Raw genomic sequence first — 13,343 nt, forward strand, 5'->3', positions numbered from 1 at the left:
ATTTTTGCATTTTTCTCAAAAATTATAGCGCATTGGTGACAAACTAAGATATGTATGCAAGGACTACAACTACTGCACTGGAAATTTTATTTCAGCACAGACAACTGTTGTGGAGTTACAGTCAAAAATGAGGGAAAACCAATATTTAATCAATAAATCAATAACTACTTGCTTTGAGTTGCTGAATTTTCAGTGCAGTAGTTGTAGTCTTTGCCCCTATAATATACGTATCTTACTTGTCACCAATGCGCTATAATTGTTGAGAAAAATGCAAAAATAGGCACACAATTGGCCAAGGGTGTAGTACCCCCTTAAGTGGAATTAATGAGGTGAAATGAAAGAAACTACACTTTAAATTAATATCCTGACCTCACTGTGGTGTTCTATGGGTGAGTTAATGTCTTATTTAGACAGTAATTAAAACTACTCTGTTATTTGACTGATTCCAGTTAATGTTAGTTGGGATATGTATGTGTGCAAATAGGCCAAAAAATGAACCAAATTCAATTTAAAGGCCCATTCAGTGATTTGCTCATCCGGACAATCGTCAAAATCATCAAAATTCAGATTTTGGCACCTTTGTCAGTGTCATAGATGTGCTAACATAGCCTGCTAGTGGTTCAGCCGAAAGCTCTATGCAAAATTAGGTACAATGTATTTTACATGAATCTGTAATTTAGATACTGACAGTATATAAATTACCTACATGTATTTGAATGGGGCTTCAACTTTGTCAATACTGCTGTTTTCTTTGTTTTCTTGCCAAATTTTTCATTTCAAAAATACCAAATGACAATTTGAATGACAGACTTGTCCTTCACTTTTAAGAAATTTATAAACAATTTTAAGGGATCCAAAATGAGCGTTTATTGCGTTTGGACAGTATTTTTTGTGGGAAGTTTTAATTTCAATCATATCTGTAAGTACCGGTAAATGAAGAAATTTGCAAGCTTGCAAAAATCTTTGTCGTAGGGATGTAACATTTGATTTAAATCCCCTATTATTTCATGTTTCTTAAAATAACTATTAAATGCATCTTTAAATGCTTACACAATAAAACACCAACCTAATTTGAACTCTCCAATTAATGAATGCTTCAATTCAAAAATTGGAAATACAATTTTTTAATAAAATCAAATAGTGACTAAAATTATTATTTTTCAATCATGTAGCCAACTGGCAATTTTAAATTGTGGGATACAGTGCACGTGGAATTTGCATATATCCTGATGTCGCACAAGAAACACCTGTTGTTCTCACTATGTGTATACCAAACAGACTTATAACAGAGCAGCATTAGGCTGTTCTATTTAAAATCCATACTCCCCCTGTGGAAGATTTTGGTAATATCTTCCACAGGGGGAGTATGAATTTCAAATGGAATGAACACATTAGACAGCTCCATTTGAATTTCATACACCCTCTGATACAGATTCAACCTGTACTCTTTCACAGAGGGAGGACGAGTTTCAAATGGAACTGCCTAATGTGTTCATTCCATTTGAAATTCATACTCCCCTGTGGAAGATATTTCCAAAATCTTCCACAGGGGAGTGTTGATTTTAATGGAATAGCCCATTTTATACACACACAAATGGGCAATTTGAAGCCTTATTGTGCAAATAACTCATTTTATTGATGATAAAATTTGCATATTGTATAAAACAGGTGCACCCAATAGCAAGGGGACAGGCTGTGATACAGACGCACAAATTGAAGGCAAAATATATTACAGTGGTTTGTAATCAAATTGCTGCTGCTTGCATATTTAATTACCAAAATTAAATATTATCAATCTGGTATATTTTATGTTTTTGAAGAAGTGGTGTTTGTGGTATTAATTAGTGTTAATTGGTGTTATCAAGTACCAGCAACAATTTGGCTTATTTTCAAGAGTTATTTTGATCATTGTTAATATGACAGATACTTGGGAATGTTGGTACTTAGAATTTAGATTGTCAATTTTTCAGGGCAGGATGTGTAAGAAATACTGAGAAGAGGAAGTTGCTTTATTACTCATCTACTCTGATTTCCCTTAATCATCTGTGATGCGATCAAGCAAAATCAGTTGGCACTCAGAAATATTAAATTTTCAGTTTCTTACAGAATAGTAAAAAGCATTTTACACAGCTGTATTTTGCAGAAAACCATATTGAAATTAAACAACCAATTCAATTTCATACAAAAGGAAACATAAGGAAATATTTCCTTTGTTTGGCTATATCTCAAAATCAATATTTCTGAGTTGCGACTGATTTTGCTTGATCGCTTCATATTTGGTATATATAGCTTTAGATAACATTGGTGTTTGCATGTGAGATGGACTACAGCGCCTGCAAAACAGGGAACAAGTCCAATGTGTAATTTTTTCAGCTTTAAGTACTTCATTCTAAAAATGTAGGCTGGCCTACATGTACAAGGAAATTTAAGGTGGTACTACACCCCCTGATAAATTTTGTGACTAATTTTGCATTTTTCTCACAAAATTGCACTGGTAACAAAAGTTATGTATATTATAGGGACAAGGAATCCAATTACTTCACCAAAATTTCAGTGATTCAAGGCAAGTGGTTCATTATGTTAAGAAATGAGGTACATTCTACATTATCATAAATAACATACTGCTTGTCTTGAGTCACTGAAATCCCAGTGTAGTAACTAGATTCCTTGCCCCTATAATATACACAACTTTTGTTACCAGTGTGTTATTATTTTTTGAGAAAAATGCAAAAATAGTCACAAATTTATCAAGGGGTGTAGTACCACCTTAAGAAAATAAGCTTTGAAATGACATATATAGGGTCCACAACTTATAAGTTCCCCCTATTACTTTTTAAAATAAGTCGAAAAATATTTTACGAAATGTAAACATATAAAAAGGTATGTATAGCCCTGTTTGTTTTACACATGTGGACCAATTTATAGAGTCACACATCACTGCGTTCAGTCACAATGGTCATTGAGGAAGAAAAGAGGATGTTTTCAAAGTTGCATCTGAGTCCATAGCAGTCAGGTTTTCTTTAACAGACACATGAATAGGCATGGCCTACTGTATTGTTTGAGAGTTGATTCCTATGGACTCAGATGCAACTTTTAACAGTGTTTAAAGTGGTTTCTTTTTTTACATAATGAACCATTGTGACTGAATGCAATGACGTGTGAGGCTATAATTTTGGTCCATATGTGACCCTTCGCCACAACTGAGCCCGGATGTCGCTAAACTTGATTTTGCGCCATAGTGAAAATTGGGTTGAAAGGTCATTCCGATGAAAAATGAGATTTATAAATATTTGAAATGCTTAATATGTTTTCTTACACTAGTCCAAGTTTCATTGCAAAATATAGAGTAGAAACAAGTAAAAAACCTCATTTTCTGAAGCTTGTCGTTCTAAAAATATTCCTAAAATTGAGTAAAAAGTGTTTTAGAGCGTCGAAATAACCGTGAAATTTGTCCACTGCTACTGAAAAATTCTCTCTGCTCGAAAGTGCCGCCATGTTTCAGATTGCCGGAAAGCTGGGGATTTCCAGATTCATTTTCTAGCGGATATTTTCATTTAAACATTGTTATTAGCCAATGAGAGGCCGTTTTACATGACCCTATTTTAGTATAAACATCTGGTTCATCTGTTGCCAAGATCGTGCGAATGGACTGTTCAGTGTGGTAAATAAGCAAAAATGACCACGGGCCATTTGGACCCTTGTTCTTGAATCTTTAGGGGCCCTCACAAACTTTTGCGGGCCCGAATAAATTGAGAGTGGAAAATAAACACATTTTTTGACAAAATCAGCATTTAAAATGAATCTCCATTATGAATTAGTGTAGTATGGACGATGTCTTGGAAGATTTTTTGTATTTTCAGTCCCGTTTTTCAGTAAGCTTAAATTTATTTATTTATTTACTTATTTTTTTTTTCACGGGCCAGTCTGGCCCTCATGGCACATTTTCTTCGGGCTCGCATTGATTTTCACGGGCTATGGGCCCCCGGGCCCGCCTTATTTACCACGCTGGGACTGTTTGATTGGTCGAATTCGTCAGCTGACCCGATGATTCTGCGTAATACGGATGTTAATTAGTATTAATTAGTGTTTATCTTTATATTTTAGCACAAAAGTTACATACTAAAAATGTTTAAATTATGGTAACTTGCTGTTAACATTACAAAAAGCATTATACCCAGCCTAGCACTCTTTTCAGAGCGGGCAGTTCAATAAGTGCTGTCGAGGGTCATCATGCTAATGACACAGTTATTTGTGGTGATAATTAAGTGTTCCAATTGATACTATAATCCTGTCTTTCATGTATTTGATGATTGTAGAATTCACAGAAAAAATAAAACACTTAAAAATCGCAATGCAAAAATGGTACAAACTCTAAATGGCATCTAAATTCATAAGTTTAGTTATTTGTTCTGTTGCTATGGTGATGGTGTAAGATGTTAATTAGTATTAATTAGTGTTTATCTTTATATTTTTAAAATTGTTTTAAGTGTTTCTTATTTGCTTTTATTGTATAAATTGTCTAAAAGCTTTCGTTTACACAGCTGATATCAACATTATTGGACACATGTGTGAATTTTCATCCGTTTATTTTTAACGATATCCGATACTGATTAATTCATTAAATATGCAAAAATAAGATGACGTGTGATTTCTTTCTCTTTTAATAATTAGGATAGGATATAATAAGTGTCTTTGCAAAGTTTGGTGGTAATAGCATGTATGGAATGTAATGGTTGCTATGGTCAAAAGTTGTAAATCATTTAAAAATTGGCAAATTTTGAAACCCCTGACTTTAAACTGTGTTTTCTCGGTTTCGTGTTTTGAAACCGTGACACCTTTGAACGACCATAACTTTACTTCTAGATATGCTATGAAGCTGGTTGAAGTGGTTTTTTTAAAGCTTATGGTATGGCCTTTGCAAGTATGCCAAAACCTCAAAATGGTCTAGGGCGACATCCGGGCTCAGTTGTGGCGTGGAGTCACATATGTGTAAAACAAATAAAGCTACAGATTTTTACACCTTTGCATTTCGTCAAATAATTTTTGACTTATTCAAAAAAGTATTTAGGGGGGAACTTATAAGTTGTGGACCCTATATTTGATAGCAGATTAGTTTTCAGGATGAATAATTATCTCATGGGTATCTTGGAACTTTTGCTTCATTACCATTCTGGGAAGTATGCAATTGGTTTTCCTTTTAAACACATAGAAGATTAGGGATTTATAGCATAATTTATGAAAATAATTGATTGACTAATTCCCAATACAATGGGCTTGGTCATACATTTGAAAGCAAACTACACAAATGAATAAATAGCCATTGAAAGTACACATTTAAATGTCATCTGCTTACCCACACAGCTCCTTGGCTGAGCACAGTGGGCTATCTTGGAAATAAAAGATGCACACACCTTGAAAATTGTGCCTCGCCAAAAGTTGCTATCTTTGAAATAAAAGATGCACACACCTTGAAAATTGTGCCTCGCCAAAAGTTGGACTATCACTATCTTTATAGTACTTACTTTAACAGATTTAAGACAAGGTGGTGTTTGATGAGTACAGATTTTGGAATCACCCATGTACTGAATTGCCACTGTTTTATAACCACTTGTTGATCGATCTTGAAGTGTAAGAAGTAATCAATCAGATGATCGTCCTCCCAATCAAGCAGGGTCTTTAGCGAGAAATTGAGGGTTGCCCGTCATTTGAATAAAATTGCCTGTCCTAATTTGACCTTTAAAACATTTACCAGACATCTATAGCCCATTGGGGGTTCAAAGAGTTCAAATATGTGCTGATATGGCCTTGTTCTACAAATTGGGTCTACCAAAAGGTCAATTAGCTTCTCAAAACATACAATTTATAATATAGCATCTGTCAAAGGCATTAATTTTGCCCATCCCAGGAGCAAACTAGCCATCTAAAATGACGGCCTGCAATCGAGTGATTTCTTTGTTAATTCAGATAAAGCACCCAAAATTGGGATTTTGAGTGCATGCCTTTTTCTTTTGACTGCAAATTGGGCTACTTTAAAAGTGCCATCCTCCACCCTGTGAGAGGGAGGGGACGAGAGCCAAAAAATAAATTTTGATATACATACAGCCAAATAAAAAAAATAACATCTGGTGTTTGTTGCCGGTTTTATACTAGGAGTAGTACAGAAATGCAATTATCAAGTTTGAATTTATTGCATCCAGCAGCTATAAGGTTTTAATTATTTGTTCTGTACTACTACTAACAACCAATGTGTTATTTGAAAATTGCGACACATCGCATACTACTTTCAAACTGCAAACAAGATATGATCTCAAATATATGTATGACTACAATGTTATGATTTTCGTGTTCTGTGGCATCCGACAAGGACTGTTTGAAGAAGCTGTATATACGCTACGCAGTATTTGATGAATTTTGATAACTCTGACATGTTGGAGATGGACAAATTGATCAATTTGTGGACCTTGAATAGGATTGTGTTGGTGACAGATATACTGTAAATGCTGTTGTTTTTAAATGTATCACATGGACATTCTAATCTATGGATTTATATTCTTTGACAGCATGTGACGGAATTCAAATTCAGGACCGGAATTACCGTGATGAAGATTGCTTTGAATGAAGATAATTTGTATTGGTACCGATTCTGCAGTGGAGTGATACTTATTTGGCCTTACAAAAGTGTTAATTTTTCTAGCTCTATATTTACTGGAACTTTCTGGATTGGATAATAATTATACATCTGATGACTTGGCCATTAAAACTAAGTAGTAATTTACATGAACACCAACAGGTGATGGAATATTCATGAAACAAAAGAAAATTTGGATATTATTCTCAATTATTGTGTATTTCCAGCAAAATTGGATTTTGTGTGTGAAAAATGTGTACTGGGTAGATCTTGAACACTGGTAGCACAATATTGTCTATTGCAGAATTTGTGATAGAAGGCTACATTTACAGTGTAATTTTGTGACGTGATTGTCTAAAAGACAGACATTGCTATTTGCTAAGTAAGTGCAACTCCCAAAGACAAGAAGTTGCTATCTTCAGAAGATAGTAATATTTTTCTTGTGTACCATATTTTGGAGTTTGTGTTCTTTGGTTTTAGTAAGTTATTATTAGCTCAAGCAACCATTCATATGATTGGAACTACATATACAGGAAGTTACAAAGTCTGCAAGGAGTGTACCATTGATTCTAGTAATTAACAAATGTAGTAATTCACACTTGTCTTAACAATTAACGCTGCACTGTTACTATGTTTGTGTAAACAAAACAACAGATTTGTAATAAACATGTTTTGTGATCAGTCATGGTGAATACATACATGTAGCAGCAGTTGAAGTTAAAATCAACCATCTTTATGCAGAAGAAAAGAATACACAGTTAATTCCTGGAATAGTACTAGTATAATTGGAATGATCTGCCTATGTTTGGAACTATATATGCATTGTGTACCTAGTGGATAGTGGATATATATGATATTTCTTGTCAATTATGTGGCTTCATGATGATCAAACAGAGGAAGGTTCATTTTAAAGGCAAGTTATTAAGTGAGTTCAGATTGAAATTTGCTTTGCTGCTATATCCTGTATCAATAGTATCATCATGACATAGACAAATCAAACCCAGAATGTCTTTTCTATCAAAACTATGTGCACATGCACATATTTGATAATTCAGGCAAATCGGATGATACACTCTATCCACACTTGCATCATGATCTGATTTTTTTCTTATTTTTTTCATTTTTTCTCTTAATTTTCTTGACTTTTTTTTTTCAATAGATGAGGAACCAGGTCCAATAGCCAGAATGCCAACTGATGAGTTGATGAACAGTGAAGTGGCAATACTGACAGGTAAATATCATCCATACAGTTTTCAACCTAAGGCCTAAAAAAATTGTTTGATTGGCGTAACCCGACCGACCATAAAAATAGGCCTGACCCTAGACTTTTTTTCTCATTAAAAAAAATATATAAAATAAATAAAAAAGCCTTTATCATACGCTGTTTACAGCTTCAAATGTTTGTGTATAAAATAAAGAATAATAAATTTTTAAATTGCCAATCGACCTACCCCATTTTTTGTTAATATGTTACGACAAACAAACAGTTTTTTTAGGCCTAATTAATTTCAACCCAAATCGTGGGTCAAATAATCGAAAAATCACCCAATTTTGTTTATCAACTTTCATTTGGCATTTTGTGTAATATTTAATATGACTACCACATAATGAATTCAAAATAAGCCCAAACAAAGTTACTACACGTAGGTTAGCACTGGAAAAATATGTAATCCTAATTTGTGTCCACATTTGTTATCTCTTGGAAAGATCAGCTCCAGAGTATTTTGCAAAGTGCATGAATAATTCAATTCAGTAAAATCATCTTCTCTGAGTAAATTATTGTGGGACTTTGCTGTATTAAATAAAACAGATGGGAAGGAGCTTTGTCTGGGTGGAAATTAGGCTTTTGTTATGCACATAATTATTTTCTAGAAAGTTGATCAAAGTACTTGATAATACAGAAAGTCACAGTTTACATAATGCATACTCCTAAAAAATTGTGAGTGAAAAGTAACTTTTTGAAAAGATTCAGCAACAAACATTTGAATTGAGGGCATGATCGATGTCCAAGGCAGAGCCAAGGACATAAAACAATGAGTGTAAATTAAAAAAACTGGGTGTGTAAATTTATGATTTGTGTATAAAGTATAGGCCATGTGGGCAAAAATCCAGGTGTGTATTTACAAATTTGGGTGTGTAAATCACTTCCTACACAGCTGGCTGCCTACATGTAAGCCCTTGCTCTCAATTCTAATCTCTATTATTAATTTTATATTTATTTCAAAAAAATTAGATGTAACATTCTTAAAAATGAATTTTTCCTATATGTTTTTTCTTTACCATGATTGTCCCGGAGGACTTGTATTTCAGGTTGTATATCTCTCCACTCTCCAGCGTACAAAAAAGTTAGCAAAAAGGGTCTTCACGGCCAGGCAAGATACATGAATTTCTCATTTCGGGTATCAAACACAACAAAAATGGGTAAATACCCTTAGGATGCCTTAATCACACAGATGTTACTCAAAAAAGGGTAGCTACTACAAAATCAGTTGAAATGAAGGTAAAATTCAGATGAAATTGTACTCAAAAAGGTTTTTTCTTCAGTTTTCAAGCCTCTTGACTGATCGCTACCAGCAGTTTTATGTGTGTTCATTGTGACTTAGTCACAACAATAAAATATTTGCTTAGGGTAGGAGATCGAACAACCGCATAGTACTTGCTTTGGGTCCATTTTAATGAAAAATACTTGCTTTAGGTACTTTACAACTTGGAATGCAAGTTCCCCTGCCCACCCCTGTGATTGTTTTGTTACATACTACATCGTTGTCCCAAACATTAGCTATATATTATTATGTTACTATCATCATACATAAATTGATTTTATTATATCTTACAATTATTGATTGTTTGAGTTGGAGTATCTGAGAACCCAATCAATACCAAACCAATGTCTTCTTTACACAGTATGTATATACATTTGATTGAATAATTATTGAATTTCCACCAAGGATATGGTGCTATACATACGAATAATGATGTCATGATGATGGTAATAACAATAATAATAATAACAGAAAAGGATTTGCCTATTAAGGTAACGCTGACACTATGGGGTACTTGATGGGATGTCCTCCATAGGATACCACAGGAGTATTTTTTATTTTAACAGGAGGTCACAAAAAAATTAAGGGGGGTAATGCTCTGTTTAAATTTGGTCTTGGAAGGCTGGTTAATGTTGTCTTACTGTAGGTCGTTGCACAGCCTGATGGTCCTGGGGATGAATGAGTTAGTATGGGTACAAGTTGGTGGTGTAGATTTGAAACTGTTGGTCGTGTCCTCTTGTCACGTCGATCTCAGGAGTGGTGTAGGTCTTGGTGATGTTCAGGTCGCAATAATGGATCTTGTGCCCGCTCCTGAAGGCACAGAGTTGTACAATCAAACATCAACTGTGAAACAAGTTGATTCAGCTGGATTTTGTCTCCACAAATTGGGAAAACAAAGTGTTGCTTCCCTATCAATTTGACGATAAACTTGTATTCAAGTATTTTGCTAGTAATCATGTTTTGCCTCACATGTACATGAAGCATTTTTGTGGCCTCCTTCTAGGTTTCACAATGTCTAAAAACCCTTAGATACCTAAATTATTTCCCCCACTCATAACACTAATTTGGCCACTGTACTTATAGGGGTCGATAATACTTGATGTACACACATGCACATGTAAAATTGACAACTTTTCTGAAATAATTCTTTTGCAGGTGGTCGTGACCAACAAGGTCGTCAATTAATAACATTACCTGCAAGGCATCATGGGACTCTGGAGTCAAAGGTCAAAGCCACAGGACTTGGCGCATCCTCATGCGCTATTTTATGGACAGCTCAAGGTGAGATGGAAACTTTTTCATTTTTCATCCATAACTTTCTTTCCTTGTTTCAAAAGTCAAATTTGGCTCAAATTTGGTATTTATATTTAGGTGTGTTTTACCTAGCCACTGTCACTTACTTGAGATGACTCATCATAGCCAGGATTTTGAATTTTCAACTCCATTTGCCAATTTTTTCCCTATTTTTTTCCCATTTTTAGTCATTTTAAGGACACTTTACTCTTTGCCGTAACCATTTTATCCTTGAAAATTTTCTGTGGGGGCACTCTGCCTACCTCCCCCCTCCCGGCTACGCCACTGAGTTGACCCCTGATGGGTTCCAATTCACAGAGATCAAGATAATCGTTTCTTCTAATGATTCTAGTGAAAAAGTAAGAAATAATTTTATATTCTCCTAAACGTGAACAACAATCTTCACACAATATACTTGTGGTGAGAATCACTTAATTTTTTTAAACGACTAATGACATTGACCCTACCCACCGGCATGTCCAGGATCTGTTCCTGCGGGGGGCTCAGAGGGGCTTTCAGAGTTATGCAGGTGGTTTAATGGCTAAAATCGCCAAAAACGGCTGATTTTACATGATTTTTAACAAATTGCAGGGGACTTCAGTTCCCAAAGCATCCCCTGGACACGCCACTGCTACCTTAATATGAAGTGGGCAGGGGGCAGTCCTTTTTCTAGGCATCCATTTTCATTCCATCCATAAAAGGGAAGTGATGGGTCACTGGCCAGTACCTTCATATTTTTAGCTTAATGTCATTATTTTTTCCCATTGTGTTTTTTTTCTTTTCAGAATATCGGATCAAAGGAGAGGGTTTGGTTATGTGGTGGATATGAGATTTGCAAACATTGACTTTGTATCAATGCTGAAGTCTACTCTCAGTAGCTTACAAGTAAGTTGGGAAAAGAAGTTCTAAAGTTTCTCCTTCATCAGAGAACTATTGGATAGGCCTGTTATCAACTGTTGTATGTGTCGTATAATTTATCGTCGATATGACCCTAAATCCGACATATCAAAATAAATTGTCCTTTTTCAACACTTTATAACACATATCAAAAAGAAAAATTTCCATCATGTTATTTTGTCCGAATAAGCTTACCGTACGATCATGTTTTCATCGTAAAGTCGAAAATTACCTCCAGAAGTTGACCAGAACCTGGAAGTAGAACGAACCAGGAAGTGTGTTTACACCGGAGATCAGCAATTGTAACTCGTATCGGCGTGATTTTAGGCTTATCTATCGACTTTTTTTCAGCACTTTTAAATCTCATTACTTAGCTTGTTTTGACACATGTCGATTGTCGTATTTTTTTTCCCGACGAAGTGTTGAATTAGAAATCATGTGTCGATAACAGGCGTACTATTGCTTGGATGAAACTTGTTTCAAATTGAAATGTTTTGTATAGTTTTATTGTGAAGAAGACTAATCAGGAAGAAAAATGTGGGGACAAGTTACTCAGTTACCAACACAGAATTCTAATATGCACAAGAACCGGTCATCCCTATACCGATGCGTGGCCGCAAAAACGTAACCGTCCCGGCTGAAAAATGAATCAAAAAAGGTACGGCAAGAATTTTTCGCATCACATACGTCGGAGTTCACTTTTAAATGTGCAAACTGTAGTTAGGATAATGAAAATGACTGGTAGACAAGTCTACAAAAAGGAAAAGTAATGGCGGACCGTTGCCGGACCCTTTCCAGAACTAATACAGCATATTTAGCCATTGTCAACATGGGGTCATCGCCAGGAATATTTTCCTTAAATAAAAACTAACACCTCCGCTATGTGGTATTTCACGATATAACGTTAATGGAAAGAAAGGTGCTTGTGTTTTTCGTGTTTCGAATCGGACGAGTGACAAGCTCTAATGATGCCATGATGTAAACAACGTCCGGGTCATCAATAATTAATTAGGTAAACCCAAATATGGAAACCTCCAAAAGTATGCTAATTTAGAGTTCAACGAAACAGAATACGATCCGCTACCTCCAAAATTATGCAAATGAGTTGAAGGAGGTTACGTGAACAATGTACACCAATTCTCATCTAGCTTTACTAAAAGATCTTTGGTTACCAATTAGTAAGTTTTTTTTTGGTTCACCGTCGGACAAGTTTAGAACTGTCAAGCTTTTTTCTGGAGTAGCTCTGACTTCTTCATGACAAAGTACCTAAGTATGAGACATATAGGCCGCCCCTTGCGAGAGGTTGCAGGTTTGAACCCCGGCTGTTTTAGTACGCTCTCGAGAAAAAATTGAGTTAGCTTGAAATTCTCCTGGACAAGGAACTTACTGCTAATTGTTGGCCATTGTTGTTATTTGTCAATGAAAACTTGACAAAGATGTAAAATGATTTGGGTAGAAGAGATTTGAATCCAATCTTGAATTTGAAAAATTAATGACTATCTAATAATTAGAGAATAACGATAGGAATTTTTATTTTGCCTATCCTCTACCGTGTGATAGACGACAGGCAGGTCCAATATTTTGAGTAGTGGATGCCGGCGCAGCCGGGTATCCACTACGATAAAAAATATTGGACCTGCCTGTCGCCTATCATAGGTAGAGGATAGGCAAAATAAAAATTCCTATCGTTTATTCTCATTCTTAGTCAGTTAAATATTATTTTAATAACTGTAAACAATTTTTTAAAAGTAAAAACTAAGTTACCGTAATAAAAACTCCCTCATTATAAAATGAACGAAACTTGTTTACAACTTCACGTATTCTGTTGCGCGTACTGCTAGCGCGTTCACGATTCCGCACTAGTCTCACGCATCAGCGCGATACATACGCCAAGATCTCTACACGCGCAGTTACGCATTATCAAGACGCATGATGACGTGGGGTCGTCTTCACGGCCTGATAGACGGCACCCAAAATCATGC

The 13,343-nt window shown here is 35.2% G+C and overlaps 1 protein-coding gene across 1 annotated transcript in view; it reads left to right on the plus strand.

Moving 5' to 3' along the window:
- The window catches only part of LOC140136848 (uncharacterized), a 52,690-nt gene that overhangs the window by 16,883 nt on the left and 22,464 nt on the right, over positions 1–13,343 (plus strand). The window contains exons 2-4 of the mRNA XM_072158446.1: positions 7,788–7,859; positions 10,327–10,452; positions 11,250–11,349. Of these exons, the coding sequence (XP_072014547.1) occupies positions 10,427–10,452; positions 11,250–11,349 (126 nt within the window). The 5' untranslated portion in view covers positions 7,788–7,859; positions 10,327–10,426. The remainder of the gene's footprint in view (positions 1–7,787; positions 7,860–10,326; positions 10,453–11,249; positions 11,350–13,343) is intronic.

This window comes from Amphiura filiformis, chromosome 17 (genome assembly GCF_039555335.1).
Source record: "Amphiura filiformis chromosome 17, Afil_fr2py, whole genome shotgun sequence".
Taxonomy (NCBI): Eukaryota; Metazoa; Echinodermata; class Ophiuroidea; order Amphilepidida; family Amphiuridae; genus Amphiura; species Amphiura filiformis.